General features: G+C 53.5%; 1 protein-coding gene and 1 long non-coding RNA gene across 9 annotated transcripts in view; one reads left to right on the top strand and one right to left on the bottom strand.

The window, feature by feature from the left end:
- LOC106008523 (uncharacterized) overlaps positions 1 to 16,432 on the bottom strand; it is a 38,899-nt gene extending 22,467 nt beyond the window's left edge. Inside the window, exons 1-4 of one of the 3 annotated variants that reach the window (XR_002391261.2) lie at positions 16,356 to 16,432; positions 15,606 to 16,264; positions 11,703 to 11,793; positions 1,889 to 6,606 (exon numbers count right to left, since the gene is read on the bottom strand). This is a non-coding gene — a long non-coding RNA (uncharacterized LOC106008523). Of the gene's footprint in view, positions 1 to 1,888; positions 6,607 to 11,702; positions 14,377 to 15,605; positions 16,265 to 16,355 lie in introns of those variants that run through there. The other 2 variants (XR_015440763.1, XR_015440764.1) reach the window with 2 other exon arrangements.
- The window catches only part of Iqsec3 (IQ motif and Sec7 domain ArfGEF 3), a 103,751-nt gene that overhangs the window by 52,822 nt on the left and 32,604 nt on the right, over positions 1 to 18,325 (top strand). For 5 of the 6 annotated variants that reach the window (XR_001182844.3, XR_001182846.3, XR_001182845.3 and 2 more), the window contains exons 3-5: positions 1,631 to 1,895; positions 13,230 to 14,332; positions 16,144 to 16,305. Coding sequence is in view for 3 of the 6 variants with exons in the window: in XM_013068593.3 (XP_012924047.2) it covers positions 1,631 to 1,895; positions 13,230 to 14,332; positions 16,144 to 16,305 (1,530 nt within the window). In the remaining 3 variants the exon portion in view is untranslated. The remainder of the gene's footprint in view (positions 1 to 1,630; positions 1,896 to 13,229; positions 14,333 to 16,143; positions 16,306 to 18,325) is intronic. The other variant, XM_087185946.1, reaches the window with a different exon arrangement.

The following is an 18,325-nucleotide window of genomic DNA, read 5'->3' on the forward strand; positions in this document are numbered from 1 at the left end:
GAACTGTGGAGGAGAACTGAGGCCAAGGCCATCCCGGAGCTCTCCTTCCTTTGTGGGGTCACAGAGGTGAGGAGAGATGGAGGTTCAGTGGAGAGGGTTCTTCACCTCACCCTTGGCTATCCTAGCTCCGGGCAGATCACCTCTGTGCACCCCACGGCTCGTGGAAGCAACAGGGAGAGGCCCTTCTCTGGCACAGCCTGGGCATCTCCCTGGAGGTGGTCTTCCGATGTAGAGAAGAGGTCGGGAGGCTACACTGGGTGGCCCTATGGTTCTTTCCAGGCCCGACCTTCTATCACTGCCCATTGTAGGAGCCTCTCCAAGGCCTTAGGTTCTCTTCAGTCCTCATCAAGTACTGACAGAGCACTCATCATGTGCCCAGCACTCACTGGGCAGATGAGCATAAAACAAAATCTGGGCCTGGGCTCTAAAAAGGGATAGGGATAGAAGGGGAAATGAGTTTATTTATTAGTCACGTACTCTGTGCTGAATACCTTGTAAATGTGGACTCTGTACTATCTATATAGTATTGTGTAGTATATTCTGCACTACACCCGCATAAGGTAGGCATGAGTATTCCCATTACACAGATGAGGAAACCAAGGCTCAGAGACAAAGCAGTTTGGCCAGTGTCGCAGAGTGTAGGACTGGGGCTTGGATGTGAGCCCATGCTGTTCACCATGATGCTGCTCCTCCTTTGTGAAACAGACAGCGACCCTCTAGGGACAGCTGCTAGGGTTGCTGCAGTCGCTTGGGAAGGCTTCTTGGAGGAGGTGGCTCAGCACTGGGTCTCGAAGGAGAAGCAGAATTTGGAAGCTGGTAGGGAGCGAGGCACCCAGAGTGAACCAAGTCCCCAGGGCTGGAGTGTAGCTGCTCCCACCCATGAGCTGGCTTCCTAGGGCAGGCACAAGGGCAGCAGCCATTGCTCAGCCTGCTGGTGGCTCCTTGGGAGTACAGGAGGGACCAGGGGAGAACAAAGGCCTCCCTAAACCCAGCAGAGCAACAGTCCTCCCATAGGCCCAGCCCCCCAAACTGGGGCCACCCAACCTCAAGGGACTTCTCCCAAAGCCAGGTCTTGAAGCATCACTCCCTGGGATGCAGCCAGTTCCCAGGGGAATGGGCCACCTTCCAGCTTTCCCAGTCAGGGGCCAGGGAGCCAGACCATTGATAATTACAGTAGTTAACACCAATGTGTAGCAGTGACCGAGAGACAAGGAATTTCAAGAACTTTAACTCTCATACGCCTTCCAAAGCCCCTGGGTAGCAGGTCCTATTATTGTGCCCGTTTTATAGGTGGGGAAACAGTTGTAGTGAAGCAACCTGCAATGGGCCAAGCAGCTGAGAAGAGGCACAACTGAATTCACCCAGTCACCTGCACTATTCTGCTTCTGCTTCTGAGCAGAGGGCCGTGGGTTCTGGCCAGGGCCACTCCTTGCCTCTATCTCAGATGCCCTCCCCAAGTTCAGGTTCACCCTTGGCCTGGGGCTCCTCCCTGCCATCACAGCCCATCCCTAGAAGGAAGTGCAGGGGACACCCTCACTGGTGCCCATCCCTGGAAAGGCCCAGGAAGTTCAGGCTGCATGCACCCCATGCCCCTCTCCCCCAACCGAGCCCCATTGCCTTCTGTTCACAGTGACGGCTCCTGTGCCCAGGCCGGTGGGGGCATGGAGGACTTCGCAGTGGCAGCCGGCAGACCCAGTGTCCATGCCCCGAAGGCTGAAGCCCAGGAGCTGCAGGAGGAGGAGGAGCGGCCGGGGGCGGGGGGTGCCTCCCCCAGGGCTGGCCTGCATCGTGCGGCCTCCCCCGGCCAGCAGCAGCCTGCCCTGGCGACGGCGCCCTGCTCCCACACCCCTGGCGCCTCTGATTACGAACTCTCCCTTGACCTAAAGAATAAACAGGTACCCAGGGCCTCCTAGGGGGGCGGGGAGGGTGGAGAGGGCCCTGCCTTGGGGGCTGTCCAGGGTACCAGGGGTCGCCCCATCTGGGCCCACCCGAAGCCTCACCTCTCCTAGCACAGTTCTCCTGAATCAAGCTGCCTAATCTGCCTCGAAGGCCCGTTCCTCAGGGAATGCGCTGTAGGTCACTGCCGCCCTCCCATCCAGGGACCTCATCTTGCAGGGAGCACACTCTTGTACTGCCAGGCCCTTGGGCAGTGTGGCCAGGGGCTCTGACCCCTCACAATGAGTAGGAAGACTTAAGGCCTCACAGACACTGCGGCAAGCAGCCCTCTGCTCACTAGCGAAGGCCCCACTTCCACTTTGCCTAGAAGAGGCAGCCCAACTCACACACCCACCAGGAGCAAGTGCCATGCCTAGGCACACACACGCACAAGTGTGGTGCCAAGTGGGTGGCCTCTTCTAGGCTGACGAGGGCTCCAAAGACTAATCCAACCGGGGAAGCCCCAAGATCCCCTTTTGGAGACCAAGCACCATGGAAGGGTTAGGAGAAAAGGGTCGGTCTTGGGGCCCCCATGAACCTAGTAAAGACACGATGCCATGGCATGTCTTAGTGGACAGTTAAAGAGACCCAAAGAAAGGCAAGTGTGTGTGGGGTGTGTGTGTGCCCATGCTCAGAAAAAGACAGGATTGTGTGATACTGTTAAGAGACAGAGCTGAACTTGTAGACATCCAATCCTCGCTGCTGCTCCTCTAACCTGTGTCTTTGTGAATACCAGTTAAGCACTCTTGGGCATTGATTTTCTCATCAGCAAAACTAGGAATTAAACTTCGAATTCCCTCCATGATCTCTTCTAGCTCTAGAATATGTAAGTTCTAAAGAATCATTCTGTGGCCCAGTGGACAAGGTGGATCTTAGGAAAAGGAAGCTGATAAGAGGCTACTAGGACAGAGTCACCAAACTAACCCTATCGCTTTTTGCAGGCATCATTGCCAAGCTATCATCCTGGGTCAGGGTAGGCAGTACATCTGGCTTTCAGTACAGCATTTTGACAAAAATCTCCCATAATCTCTACGTGAACAAGACGTAGGTGGATTAAATGACAATAGAGTCAGGGGGGTTGTTCTCAAGAAGAATTTGAAAACAGAAACATTGATTTTCCTATCAGTGCCATTTCCAGGTGAGGCCAGTGGAGCGCTGTCCTTGGTCCTGTCCAGGTCAACAGTTTTGATAAGGTACTGAATAAAGGTGTGAAAGTTACATTTTCCAAACATTCTTATGACATGAAGCTGAAGAACAGCTAGTACCTTGGTGACAGAATCCAAGATTAAACAAAAACTCATCAGGACAGAGAGATGGTTTCAGTGAAAAAAGTCAAATGAAATAGGGAGAAATCTAAAGTTCTGCTCCAAGCTTTGAAAAGCCTGCAGCACTGGTATGAGGAGCTGGGCAGCTTTGTCCTGGGAGAAAGGACATGGGCTTCCACTAACAGTGATGAGAGTCTATAAGCAGCCCTTGTAGGACGGTGACAAATGGAGCCACCAGCCAGGGGTTCCGCACTGGTCACTGGTTAGGGAGGGCTGTCCCTGTGCTTGGTTCTGGGCACTGCCTTTAAGAGGGCAAATGAGCATTCTGAGGTCTCTGCAAAAGGAAAACAGAATGGGCTGGGGTCATGTGAAGAAAATGTAGACAGGAAAACACATTTTAAACATGAGAAGGCTGGCATAATAATTAGATAGACACTTTCTATTATACTAGAGAATAAAGTGGTACTGAAATCTGTGAGAGGGGGAAAATCTTAGCTTATTTAATAATGGACAATATAGAATGATCTCTCTTTGAGGCAGCGAGTTCTTTATTATTAGACGATGGTCCACCAAGAACCCGACAGTTGGCTGAGGTGACAAGGTCCCCGCAATTCCACACGAGTCTCTTGAGGACAGAGACCCTCTTGTATTCATTTTTGTACCCTTTCCCCAGCATCTAGTAGAGAGCATTCTGGACGTCGTAAGAGCTCTTTGAGTGACATTTTGTTTTGTTTTGTTCTGTTCTGTTGTTTGTTCTGTTCTGGGGATTGAACCCAGGGAGAACTACGTGAAATGCCTGGCCCCTTTTACTTTTTTATCTTGAGATATGGTCTTGCTAAGTTGCCCAGGCTGGCCTCCAACTTTCAGTCCTCCTTCTGCAGCTTCCCAAGTTGCTGAGATTAAAGGGGTGCACTGTGATGCCTAGCTTGAGTATCATTTTTTTTAAAAGTAATTATTATATGCAAAGCAAAGAAGTAGGGAACCAGGAAGAAAAAAAATGCTCCCTCCCTTCCCCCCAGAGAGGCTGCAGTTCCATTAAAGGTGTATCCAGTCAATAACACCAAAGTGTGCTTTGGCTTGGGCAAAAGAAATAGTTTAATCCTGACAGGCTGAATGGGATACTGAGAGCTGTAAAGAATTCTGAGTGATTCTACAGACTTTTATTTAAAAGTAGATAGGATCCCAATGGATTTGCATGCTAGGCTAGTGGAATTGGGTCAAGGAAGGTGAGAATAGGTAAAGGATCACTTCAGCGCTCTTGCCTAGTGAATCCAGCCCTAGGAAATAGCTCACCTCCCCTGACTTGTGTATCTTTCTAGACCAGGCATAGGCTGGCCATGGGAGAAAGAGAGCAAAAAGGGATTGAGGGGCTAGAGCAAGAAAAGTTATTGAAGACGTAGCATGGATTTCTGAGAGACTGAACTCATTCTCTTTCTGCCAATGAGCTGTGTGACCCCGGGCAAGCTGCTTGACTTCTCTAGGGTTCAGCCACCTGGTAAATTTCTTTGGGGCTTTGCATTCTCTTTTCTTTGCCTCTATCTCTGAGATTTCTTCAGCACTCTTGCCCTTGGGCTTCGAGCCTTAAGGCTTTTCTCTGGCAGCTTCCTCCTCTCTGGCAGTGTCCTCTGACTGCCAAGGCCGCAGTGGATGCCCCTTCTCCAAGATGTCATTACACATCCGGGGTCCCTGTCATAGCCCTTCAGCCTTGCATCAGCACTCCTTGCTGACATGGCTCCTCGAAGGCAGGGCATGTGATTGATACATCACTGTCTCCCCACTGCCAAGCACAGGCACTGGTACCAAGATGCCCAGAGGATGCCAAGGGAGGGAAATAACTTAGAGACACATGGGGTGGGGTGAGTGTAAAGCCAGACCAGGATCTGCCTGTCATCAGGTCTCCCGGAGACCTAGGGTTTAGGTTTCCGACACAGTGATCCTTCCAGTCTCTGGGATCCTCCCGTCCTTGGCCTGGAATGGGCCGGGACAAACGCTATCTCTCAGCCTCCCCACCCACTGGGCCTCCTCTGTCAGCCAGGCCAGAGTATTTCCTTTGGGTCTTCTCTTTCCCATCGTCTTCCCCATCGCCAAGCTCCATGGAGGCTACCTCTTGACTGTTTTCTCAATCCCACCCTCTCTTGCCATGCTGACCACCTTTACCCCCGGCCAGGCCATCCTCGACTCTTGCCTGCTTCCCCTGGGGAAACCCCGTACTGGCTTCAGCTAGGCCTCCTCCAACCCCACCCCACAGCAAAGCTGCTGCTGAGTCATCTCTGCAAAGGGCACGCCAGTCATACTTCCCCTGAGCCAGCGTGGAAACCTTGGACGGCTCCTGCTGTGTAGTGCAAAGGCTCCTCCAGGTTCCCCTGCCAGAGCCCCACACTGGGGACCCAGCCATGCCTGTTGCCACCCCCTGAGACCCCCAGCCATCCTTTGCCTCTGGGCCCTCCTGTGTTTTATTGCCTCTGTGGGAAACATTCCCCGCCCACCTCCGTCCCACCTCACTGGGGTGGTCCCAACCCATGCTTAGGCCTCAGCTCAGGCTCAGGGACCTCCTGGGCTGGGCATGTGCTTTGACTTAGCAGCTTACTCTGTGTTCTCTGGTAGTTGCCCCACTCATGAGGACAGGGTTGTACCAGGGCTGTGGCAGGACTGAGCAGACTGCACCGGACACCCCCAGGGTGCTTCAGAGGGAACAGTTGCAGCTCTGTGCATCAGATGCTGCCCTGCCCTGCCCTTGCCTGCCATTGTTCTCCTGCATTAGCCCTTGGAGCTTGGGAAAGGCTCTCATGAGCACACACGGATGAGCAGGCAAATGAAGGAGCTTCCCTGCTGCCCAGGACAGCGCAGGATGAAGTCCTCCTGCACCACTCTGCCGTCCTCTGTGCCCTCCCCACTTCCCGTCACAGTGATCCTTGGGGCTACAGCCTAGAGGGGAGAAAGAGAGCACACAGGGCCCTTTGGGAGGCCCTGGAGGGAAGTGGTGTGGCAGGGGCACAAAGGGTGTAAAGGGTGTGGTTTCCAAAGCCATCTAGAGGAGATGGCATCGAATTCTCTGCCGGTCTTGCTCAGCAGGCCATCCTGGCTGTCCAGTTGCAGACCTCTCTGCTGGCCAAGCCCGGGGTCATGCAGCTGTGCTCAGTGACATCTAGGCCTTGCTCCCCAAGTCAGGGTCCTAAGCAGAGGCCCCAATCTCCCGGAGAACAGCCACCTTCCCAACAGGTCTGTCATGCCCAAGCCTCAAGTCTAGACTCATCATGGGACACCTTTCCAAGGGGCAGGGATTGGCTACATTTCCAAGTCACTTTACTTCTCTGAGCCTCCATTTTCCTCATTTGTGAGTCAAAGGGCTGCAGCAGGGCACCTCTAGGCTCCTTCCCATTTCCACCTGAGCACGGAGGGTACCAGCCTGCAGAGAAAGTGGCAAAGGCACAGCATTCAGCATCAGAGAACAGCGTTGTGCAGTTGTTCTGCCCTGGGCCTTGTGCTAGGCTGCCTGGGGATCCCACAGTGGCAGAAACACAGACCTAGTCCTCTGGGAACCCACACGCCAGAGGCGGGCACTCATACGCAAGCAGGATCAGCTAGTGCTAACCATGCACTGGCCTGGCTGTGTGTCAGGCCTTTGCTACACATTGTTTCCCAGATCTACACAATATCTCTATTGAGGTGGGCACATGGCTATCCTTATTTCAGCAACATGAAGACAAAGACAGAGGCCTAGAGAGCAGTGCAGGCAAGATGAAGTCCCCACAGTCCATGATTTTAACCCGGCACCTTCCACTATCCATTGCCATCACAGTGAAGGGTGGCAGCCCACACAAGTAGCACTCAAGGCCTGTGGAGCCCTGGCCAGGGCCGGGAGCCTGAGCTGGGGCTCAGAGGAGGCTCTGGGAGCAGCTCTGCCCAAGGCAGTCTGTGACCTGGGTACCAGCTGAGCCACAGTGTGCCCCCACATCTCCCTGGCTATTAATGGGAGCGATCCCCAAGAGCGGCCATCAGAGCCCTGCTATGCTGATACTTACTCTGCCTCAGACAGTGGGCTGCGAGGTGGGCACCGAGGAGACATGGGAGGTCACAGCCCTCCCCCACACAGGCCCCCACCCCGTGTAGGCTCCCCGAGGAACCCCACAGGGCTCTCCCCTCCCCAGACTCTGCCCCACAGCCTCAGGTCAGGATTTGCCTTGCTAACTGCTGGACCCTTATGCTGTGCAAAGTTTCAGGGCTCTCAGTGGAAAAATCATGGATCAGAGGAAATCCTCGCTCACATTTTAAAGCCCCCCCCCACACCCGGCCCACATTCCTTGGCACTGTGCCTCCTCAGCTAGCTGCCCCCCTCCCCCTCCCCTGACTTGGCAGCCAGCTCAGTGGCCCTTGGCAGGCTCAGCTGCTGCAGTACCCTGGAAAGAGGGAGTGTTCTAATTAACACTGAGAGGCTCATTAGAGACAGACCCCCCCCCCCGACCCACCCCCCTCTGATGATTCTGGCAGAAGCTGACAGATTGCTGTCTTGGGAAGAGGTAAGTCCACAATTACCCATGATTCATGGGGTGAAGGAGAAATGAGCAGGGCTGCTCCTTGGCTGGGGAGACCCAGAGGCCCCAGCCCCCCACATCCACCTCTCAGCTCTCTGGCCCGGCCCTGGTTAAGAACAGGATTAGGCAGACTGGAGGGTCCAGCTGGGGCCAAAGACTAGGGAATGGAGCTGACCTGGGGTGCTGCTGAGTCCCTAGTCCTATGAGAATGTTGGGGGAACATAGAGGAGGAGGAAGGATGGAGCATTTGGCTCCAAGCCTGGCTCTGAAAGAGAGACTGGGGTTTTATTTCCCCCAGGGCAGAGGAGAGAGTTCAGTTTATTCCATGTCCACAAACATTTACTAAGCCTCAACCATGGATCTGGCACAGAGCTGGGCACAAGGGATGAGAGGCAGATAGATCTACCTCGCCTCTGGAGGACAGTTTATGAGGACAGGGAGTTCTGAGTGGCGAGGAGACAGTGAGTACTGAGGGTGGGCAACGCTGGACAGAGGAGACAGTGCAACTGTGCAGGCTGGGCTCAAAGGCAGAGGCTGCGTCAGGGGAGATGACTGTGCTAAAAGGACTGAAACAAGAGGTAATGAGTCAATAACTGAGTTCAAACACCTTTCAGGGAGCAGCTGCTCCAAGCTAGTGCCCTGCAAGGTCTATCTGTGGATCTGAGGATGACCAAGGCCTATTTGATGTTGCAAATAACCTACGCTCTGTTGGGTTCTGAGGGAGGAGAATATGGGCAAGGATGGCTGGGTGGGATAAATACAGCAAAGAATCTTGGAGAAGACTGAGTGTCAAAGAGATGCTTGAAACAATATTCAGTACCGAGCCCAAGGCAGGGGTTCTGTCTGGTTGGGGGATGGAGAAGGCCCTGTGGAAGAGGCACATTTGGTATGGGTCCCGAAGGAAAGGGCCCGTGAAGGTCCCTACATGAAGGAAGTGGGTGAAGGTGGGAGGACACTGAAGCTGGGGGAGGCTGAGCAGGCTCCCCAGCAGGCAGGCCTGGTATGGACGGGTGGAGCAGGCTGAGGCACTGGGTGCACGGGAGGATGGGAGGCAGGCCACCAGGTCCTTGGGATGGAAAGCCAGGGGGAAGCATTTTACTCTGAGGATCTCTGAGGGAAGGCAGATGAGAGGTGAGGAGATATCAGCCTGTGGAACATGATTTGGGTGGTCACAAAGGCTCTGCCTGAGACATTTCTCTGCTTAGTTATTATCAGCTACCAGATGTGCTCTAATGACTTCCAACATGGGAGGCCTGGAGGGTGTCCAGACATGTAGGAGAAAAAATTAAAATGCACGCGGAGAATGGAAGACAGTACATGTATGACTTGTAAGTAACATATGTGGGGATTTTTTGGCCACAGTCTAGGACTGAGGAGTTGTATGGGAACAAGAAAACCAAGACAGATGAGGTCATCAGAGCTGAAGAAAGCCACAGCGAGGAGAGAGGTTGAGGACGGGCAATGAGTTTCAGTGACAAGGCCATTGCTGACCTTACTGAGGACCCGTTCAGAGGACCGGGGAAGCAGGAGCCAGAGGGCAATGAGGTCACTGTATGGGGCTGGAGTAGTAGTTTGGCACTGTTCATGGAGTGGGGAAGGGCGGACCCATTTTGGAAGAATCTCAGTGGGAAGTAGAAACACAGACTAGGCTAGTGCCCCACAGGCAGGGGAGTCAGAGGGAGCTATGTTTTAGCCTGGGGAGATGTGGGAGGTATCTGCAGGTAGGTGGCAAGGCAGCAAGCAGAAGGATAGAGGTTGCGAGAGAAAGCATGGCTCAGTGGTACAGCACTTGCCTGGCACAAGTTACGCCTGGGGGAATGGGTGAAGGCGGGAAATGTCAGTAAGAGTGGAGAGGATCAAGTGTGGGGAGAGGGGTGAGATCTCTGCTCAGGTCAGATGAGGAAGTTTTCTGTTGTTATTGTTGTTTGACATTCACAAAGTTAACTCTGCAATTAACTCTTTAGTTTATTCACTATATATTCATTGAATGCCTACTGTGTGCTGAGCACTGTCTAAGTTTTGGGAATGAAGCAATGAATGTGGCAGCAAAGTCTCTGTCTCCATGAGGCTTAAAGTCTAAGGAGGACTTGGTGGGACAGATACAAGAATTGTAAATCTGATTTTCTTCCCCACAGTGAAACATGACATTGACCAGTAGAAGAAGCCTTCTAAGGGTTGTCTCAGCCAGTCTGCCACCTACCTCTACACGGGTGATGCCGTGTTGAGGGAACAGACCCCTCTACTGTGCCAGACACATCTCAGGCAGTGGGTTTCCTACCTTTTCTCAGTTGCCAACAGCATCTCATGACTTGTTTTTTTTGGTACTGGGGATCGAACTTGGGACCTTGCACTTGTGAGGCAGGCGGTGGAACCACTGAGCTAAATCCCTGGCCTCATGACTTGAAAAGAATGCTCTTGGGCTTGAATTTCCCCAGAAAGACAGGGATAGAGTGAATTCTGGGCCTCGTGTCAGTTCTCACGGTGCTTGAGGACCAGTAAGAGGGTGATAGAAGTTGGAAGGGAACGAGGCAGTTCAGCGATGAGTTCATCTCACCCTCTACACTTTCCTTCAGAGGACATTCCTGCCCAGGCCAAGGCCAAATCTCCAATCCAGGCCTCAGAGTACATCCCAGAGCTCAGCAGAGAGATTGAGCCCAGCTACAATGTTCTCTGTCTTCTAGCATGATTTCTGCAAGAGTAGAAAAAGAAAGCCTCTGGGACACAGATATCCATATTTCTTCTGGATGCATGAGATCCTACTTAGACAAAGACCAAGTAGGCAACTGTCCCATTGGTATGGTAGGCAGGCTTCTAGGAGAGCCCCAAGATCCTCCCTTGGTACACACACCTGGTATAATTCCCTCCCTCATATTTGAGAGCGACCAACGGATGTGATGAATGTCACTCCTCTGATTAGTGATAGGATATGTCCACTATGCATTTCCAATGGATTTGAAACTGATATTTCCAATCGATTGACTGAGTTAATGAAAAGGGAGTTCATCTTGGTAGGCCAGACCTAATCAGGTCTACCCTGTAAAAGAAGGTGAAGCCTCAGAAAGATGACCTTCTCTAGGCCTTGAAGGAACAAACTATCATGTTGTGGAAAGGACTAGTGGCATGGGAAGTTTTCAGTAACTGAAGGCCTCAGTCCTACAATCCTACAGCAGAACTGAATTCTGCTGACAATAGTGAGCTTGAAAGAAATACCCAAGCCTTAGATGAATTTCAGTCTAGTAATGTCCTGGGCAGAGAACCCAGATGAGTTGTGCTCAGGCTACTGATTTACAAAGCTATGAGAAAATACATGAGTCTGTTTTAAAGCTGTTAAGGTTTTGGTAGTTTGTTACACAGCAGTAGATAGCTGATACACCTGTTTTTGTTGTTTGATCAGTTGGTTTTGTAGGGTGCTGGAGATGGAACCCAAGGCTTCACACATGCTAGGCAAGCATTCTACTACTGATCTATACCCCCAGCCCCATTCTGTTATTTTTTTTTTTTTTGGTACCAGGGATCAAACTCAGGTCCTTGTGCTTTCAAGGCAGGCAGCGGAACCACTGAGCTAAATCCCTGGCCCTCTGTTATGATTTTTTTTTTTGGTACTGGGGATCGAACTCGGGTCCTTGCACTTTCGCAGCAGGCAGCGAAACCACTGAGCTAAATCCCCGGCCCCCTGTTATGATTTTTAAGAGCACTTTGAAGAACCTTCAACATTACCCATTGGCAGGGGACACTTCCTCCTGCTGCTCAGAGCTTTAGACCATGTGAAATGCAGCTACTTCTGGTGGGAATCACATATGAAGTCTCATGGGCCATTCATCCTTTATCTGAATAAGCTTCTAACTACCCCTGGAGAGTAGGGCTGGATGTGGGGGGAGAGACAGCACGATGCCCCTAGGTTTAGGGGTGGAGATAGCACTGGATGGCAAGGTTGGAAGGGTTGGAGAGCACTGGAGATGTCTCATTTTACCTGGGATTGTCCCTGAGGAATAGGGCTGGGTCCTTGAGGTCTCCTGGGCTTTGAGATGCCTCTGCTGGTCCAGCGTGGGACACCATCCTTCCTGTAGGGAGGAGGGAACAGAGGGCATCATAGGAGTTTCAGGGAGGCAGTCATCCTAGCTGCAGACTTGGAAGGGTCAGGTGGAGCAGGAAGTAGATTGCAGTGTAGTATGGAGGGATAAACTTGACCCTTCTCTCTGTGCTCCTCCCCACCAGGATCCCTGGGGTATGGGAATGGCAATGTTCTTGTCTTGAGCAGCGAATCTCAGCCCACCTCTCCCAATTCTCAGTTCAGCAACGAAACAATGTGGCAATGATGGGGTTGGCTGTGAATGGGCCATCATCTCAGTGCCCAAGAACATTTTCTCACGTCCCAACCTTCTCCAAGAACCAGCCAGAGTCTCTATTACCACCCATCAAGCCTATCCTCTGAGGGTTTGTCTGTCTCTTATTGAACTGCAAGGCCCTCTAGGGGCACGATGAAACAGTATTAGCCACATCTTGGGGGAATGTCTCTAATTCTTTTCTGAGAAGTTTTCATAAAGGAGAAAAAGCAAGAACAAAGCAACCTAAGCAGAGAAACAACCACAGATGGGGTTAAGAGCTGAGAAGAGGTAGCAAGGACCCTGAAGAGAGGGCCAAGCTTTCCCGGGGCCACTGTGTGAGAACCCCAAGCCAGCCCCACCACGCCCTGCCCAAGCGGAGAGTGTCCACTGCAGATAACAGAGGCGACTTGGATTGTGGGCCTGTTGGGCATGGCGGCCTGGGGGAAATTCCACTCTTGAGACTTTCAGCTTTTAATGAATTGACAAGCACTGAGCACCTACCATGTGCCAACCATGGGAGCCGGGTACTGTGAGAGCACAGAAGATCAAACCCTGTTTCCAATCTTCATGACGCTCCCAAGGAAAGGGAAGAACCCCGATGCCATGCGGGGATGGGAGGGCAGAGATGGACAGAGACAGCAGGTGTTTATTTGGGGTTTTTTAAAAGCATTTTTGTTTAGTATTTCACTGTTCATTATTTTTATGTGTGTGCCAGAGTAGAAATAATAGTGTTATAAATTCCCATATAGCCACCACTGAGCTCCAACCATTTTTGTTAATATTTTTATTAATATTAATATGTTGTCTAACCCTTCCAATGCAAATTTGCAGGATTTTGATGCAAATCAAACACATGCATTTTACCTATAAGTACTTCTGCTTGCATTTCTCATGGGCACACGTTTTAATTACCATCACAGCAGCTGTATCTGAGCACCATCAGCATCTCCTCTCTGCACTGCCCCTTGGGATACAAGCACTCATGGAATTCTTCACCCAGAGCCAAGGACCTGGGATCTCAGGCCAGGGCATGCTAGGGGTTATCAGACGTGAGCCCCTGCGGTCCTCTCCAACGGTGGGCCAGGTGGCTCCCGGCACTGACCCCCACCCCACCCTGGGAGCCTGTGACTTCCTTGCCTAACAGAGCCCCTCCTCCTCTGTCCTTGCTGCAGATTGAAATGCTAGAACACAAGTACGGGGGCCATCTCGTGTCCCGGCGCGCCGCCTGCACCATCCAAACCGCCTTCCGCCAGTATCAGCTTAGCAAGAACTTTGAAAAGATCCGCAACTCCCTGCTAGAGAGCCGCCTGCCTCGGCGGATCTCCCTGCGCAAGGTGCGGGCGCCCACTGCGGAGAGCTTGGCGGCCGAGAAGGCGCTCATGGAAGGCTATGGGCTCATGGGGCTGCCGCTGGTGCGCTCGCCCTCCCTGCCGCCCACCTTCGCGGGCACCCTCACCGAGCTAGAGGACTCCTTCACCGAGCAAGTGCAGTCCCTGGCCAAGTCCATCGACGACGCCCTCAGTACCTGGAGCCTCAAGACCATGTGCTCCCTGCAGGAGGGCGGCGCTTACCAAATCCACCAGGCCCTGCACGCAGGCTCCGGGCAGCCTAGTCTGGAGGCTGAGATGCAGGAGCCGGAGAACGCAGGTCCAGGGCCGGGGGATGAGGGCACGGAGGCTGCCGGCCTGCCCCAGGGCCACGGCGGGACCCTCATGATGGCTTTCCGGGACGTCACGGTGCAGATCGCCAACCAGAACATCTCGGTCTCCTCCTCCACGGCTCTGTCTGTGGCCAACTGCCTGGGCGTGCAGACAGCCCAGGCCGCAGCAGAGCCTGCGACCAGCAAAGGCGAGCAGGGCGAGGCCCGGGAGGTCCCGACCATGGGCCAGGGGGACGCGCCCGGGGAGGACACAGGCGCAGAGGCAGCGGCCGGCCGGGCCCCTGGCAGCCCCCAGCCAGTGGCCGCTGAGGCAGTGATGGAGGAGGCCGTGGCTGCCGAAGCAGAGGAAGAAGAGGAGGCTGGGGAAGCAGGGAAAGGGGCGGAGACCGAGGTGGGTGGCAACTCGGAGCAGCTGAGCAGCAGCAGCACCTCCACCAAGTCGGCCAAGTCGGGCTCCGAGGTGTCGGCCGCGGCATCCAAAGAGGCCCTGCAGGCCATGATCCTGAGTCTGCCCCGCTACCACTGCGAAAACCCGGCCAGTTGCAAGTCGCCCACGCTCTCTACCGACACTCTGCGCAAGCGGCTCTACCGCATCGGGCTCAACCTCTTCAACATGTGAGTGAGCTCTGGCCTGGTGGTGCTCGGGAGGCTGGGAAGGGCTGGAGGGAGGCGAAAGAGGGGGAGCTGGATTTACAGAGCACCTCATCTCTGCCGCACAGGGGTGCCAGGCAATTTACCACCTCGTTCCAGGGTGGTCCTGCCACTCCTGACCCTGGAGATAATGTTTAGAAAGCACACGTTTTATTTTTGCTTACAGATTCAAGAAGCATTAGGGGAAAATAACACATCAAACACAGGTTTTCACAGCTATTACTGATTAAGATGAAGTGAGGGATTGAAAAGTAGGAAATTTGAAAAGAAAATACAGGGTCGAGTGAATAGCAGCACAAGCAGTATGAAGACAGAACAAGAATTGTTCATGTCTTAGATGAAGTTAGGGAAACAGCAGGGTTTCCTGGGCTTGGCAAAATAAGCTACTGGGTGAAGAGAGAGGAGAGAGACATACTTCAAGTGCATTGGGAGGGTCAGAAGGGGGTGGGGCTGAAGAAAGAGGAGACAAGGAAGGGAATGTGAAGCAGGCAGAGACAGAGCAAAAACAGAATGGAGAGGCGGAAGGAGAGAAATGAATAACTGTCTTAATTCAGAGACTTCAATCAGAGCATTTCTTGCAAACAAAATGTATACAGCCAGCAAGAAGCAGCGAAAACAGGCACGCTCCTCTCGCCAAAATGTAAAGTCCCTAAGACCCGCATCACCCTACACCCACCTCTCCATAGTTCTGGGCCCAGAGGGCCATGTCTCCTGCCTACATGTGTGTTCGTGAACTCATTCAACTGCTGTTTACTGACTGTCAAACACTGTGAGCATGAAGATGAGTGAGACACAGCCCCTGACCTCCAGACCCTCACTACCATCCACAGCTCCCCGACAAAGCACCTGATGTTGTTTTACAGAACAGGAAACTCCCTCACACAAGCGAGGCGCACTGCAACCCGTTACACCGCTAGGATGAAATCCACTGTTCCCTTTTCCACATCAGGCTGCTGCCGGCTGATCGCAGCCCAACCCTGCCCAGCCCCATATCCACAGGACCACTTCTGCACGCGCACAAAAACTCAAACCAACATTCGTAGCCCTCAAGACAGTGACTCTCAGACCACCTCCAGGGGAAGACTAGTTTGCCCCCACCCCTTATGTTGTGGGCAGATGCTTTTGTAAAACGCAATAAAAATGAATTGTTAGAAAAACAGTCACATGCTTGGTTGTCCCCAGAATGTCAAAGTGTTATAGAAGCCTCCAAATGCTTACCCTCGCTCTCTTTGCCTACCTTCTCTGGACCCCATAAGATACGGCTCGGGGAGTAGCGTGGGTTTGCAGAACAAGTCCAGGTGTCTTAGGACACAGCCCTCACACTCAGGCTGGCGCTGAGAAGGAGACACTGGACACAGAACCCTCGTGTCCTCCGTGCAGAGGGAAGAGGGTCCATTGCCCCCACCCTCTCTCCAGGCTCCAGGGTGGGGGCATCCGACTTGGACCTCAGGACACAGGCAGGCACCAGGGCCTCCATGGCAGACTAGGGGAGAGCAAGGCAGGGGCAGAGGGGAGCACTTCTCCTCCCCTGCTCTGGGTCCCCTGGGCTGCACCCGGCCTCCTTTCCCATCCCGGCCCCCTGCCCTTTCTCTGTGTGAGGAGGTTCAGGTGAGAGGTACTTCCTTGAGGGCTCCTGCATGGTGGGAGTCCTGGGAACTCGGTTTCCAAGGACGTCTGGGCTCTTTTATGGGTTTCATGGCTGGAAGACATGGTGGTCAGAGGTCCCAGGCGGTCTTAGCTCACTACTACTTCTCCCCACTCACACTCCTGCCCAGAAACCCGGACAAGGGCATCCAGTTCCTGATCTCGCGCGGCTTCATCCCTGACACGCCCATTGGCGTGGCACATTTCCTCCTCCAGCGCAAGGGCCTCAGCCGCCAGATGGTCGGAGAGTTCCTGGGGAACAGCAAGAAGCAGTTCAACCGCGACGTGCTGGAGTGAGTGCCCCGCGCTCCGGGCGCCCGAAGCTCCCTCATTCCCACCCTACCTGCCCAGCCTCCCAAGATCTCAGCCAGGACCTCCAAAGCCTCAGCGATCCCCCCCCCCCGCGCTAAGTCGTCGCTCCCGCCTTGACAGCTTCCTGATTGGCTGTCGGATTGGGCGGGCCAAAGTGACGTAGTCTTTAGCCAATCACCTCCATTGGTCTGAGCTGTTGCCTCCCTTCTGGGGGGTCATTTCATTCATCAAGGGCCCAGGCGCCATTCCTGGCTTGAAGGATGGTTTCTGTCAAAGGAGGCAAAAAGTCCTCTGCCACCAGCCAGGACAAGAGAAAGAGCCAAAAATATAGAAAGATGTGTCAGTGCCAGGTCCCAATCTACTCTCTCGCTCGCCTGTCCACTCCCTAGGATCCTATCCCCAGGCTCATTTTCGCATTGGTGGAGGCAAAACATGAAGAAAAAAAGAAGGGGCTGTACGGAAAGTTCTTAGAACAAGAAAATACTATGATGCCATAGAGATAGATTGACCAACAAAATTGCAACAAACAAAACTGGCTTCCTGCCGGCTCCTTCTGCAGAGTGGCGGAGCAGGATGGCTTTCCCTGGGGCTGAGGTGAAGACCCCAGGGCCCTCCTCCCCGGGGAACATTAGTAAGACCACTGAAGGCGGCTGCACCCTCCCACTCCCCAGAGTGCTTTCTTCTACTTAGCCCACTACACTCACTTCCTTCTTGAAGGTCCCTACCCGCAGGGAATGATCGGCCCCCATTTCTCGCCCCTGTTTCTCTGGGAACAATCAGTAGAAGTGTTTCTTTGAACTGCCCCTTTTGTTTTCTGCCCCTAGAGCCTGAAGGGCGCGCTGAGAGGGGACAGGGCCCCTCCTGCCCAGGTGTGGCCCCTGGATGGGAGCTGAGAGACAGGTCTCTTATTCACGGAGCAGTCTTGGCACTGTATTACCCAGGGCACAAGTCCCTGCTCTCTGTGTGGAGAAGGGAAGGATTATGAAGGGTGGTCCAGTTGTCTTCTCAGAATGAGGCTGGGCATCCTTTGTGTATTTGGGGACAGGCTCCGCTCATGGTCAGCAGGAACTGAGCCCTCCAGGGGGTGGACCCTGTCACCTTCCTGAGTTCAAAGATGAGTGGCTGTCTGAGTGCAGGTAGGAAACCCAAGGCTTAGAGCTGACAGAGGGACCTTGAAATTCCTGCAGGCCGCTCCTGGAGATGGAAATCAAACCAATAAATATCCAGCACTTCCCTTTCACCCTCCTTCCTTCTCTGACTCCCTTCTCTCCTCTATCCCTTTACCTCCACCCTGCTGTGGGGGTGCCCTGAGGGAATGATTCAGGAGTCTGGCATATATCCGGGAACATAGGAAGAAAAAGACCTCATTTTTCTTCTTTCCACGCTCCCCCCTCCATTTGGCTCATCTCTGCCCACTTTTCATGCCTTTGCCCTTTCCCTTTCCATTCACTTCATTCTTTCCCACTGCCCACACCCCCAGGTGACCCTGCCTCTCTCTACTCTGGGGACAAGAGTGGCCCTGCTTCCTCCACAAGCTCAGACTATTTTCTTCTGTTGCCCACAGTCCCCATGTGGCTGTTCCTGGATTCTAAGGCGCCAGGCCCACACTGATCTGGTGTGGGGAACACAGGAGTTTTCTTTTATCAGCCCAGTTCATGCTGAGCAACACAAGGAAAACTAATTGCCATCCTCCCTGGGAGACGGAGTGTGGGGGAGACCAGGACAGCCAAGGAGCGAGCTAGCTGGGCAGTGAGTGTGGGGGCAGCAGGCTGCAGGCTCAGACCAGGGGTCTGTGCTGAGAGGGGTGGAGCTGGCCTGGGCAAGTTCCATGCGAGTGGGCCGGGAGAAGGTGGACTCTACCTTCGTGACCTCTTCCAGTGAAAAGGCAGCAAACAGGAGAAATGACTGGACCAGGGTTAGAACCCTGGCCCTTCTCCTAGGACCTGGGTACTGAATAGCTTTGGCAAGTCATTTCTGTCCGGGCCTCAGTTTCCTTGCTGT

This window comes from Heterocephalus glaber, unplaced genomic scaffold (genome assembly GCF_053883595.1).
Source record: "Heterocephalus glaber isolate CG9 unplaced genomic scaffold, H.glaber_assembly_v1.0 deba00000281, whole genome shotgun sequence".
NCBI lineage: Eukaryota > Metazoa > Chordata > Mammalia > Rodentia > Bathyergidae > Heterocephalus > Heterocephalus glaber.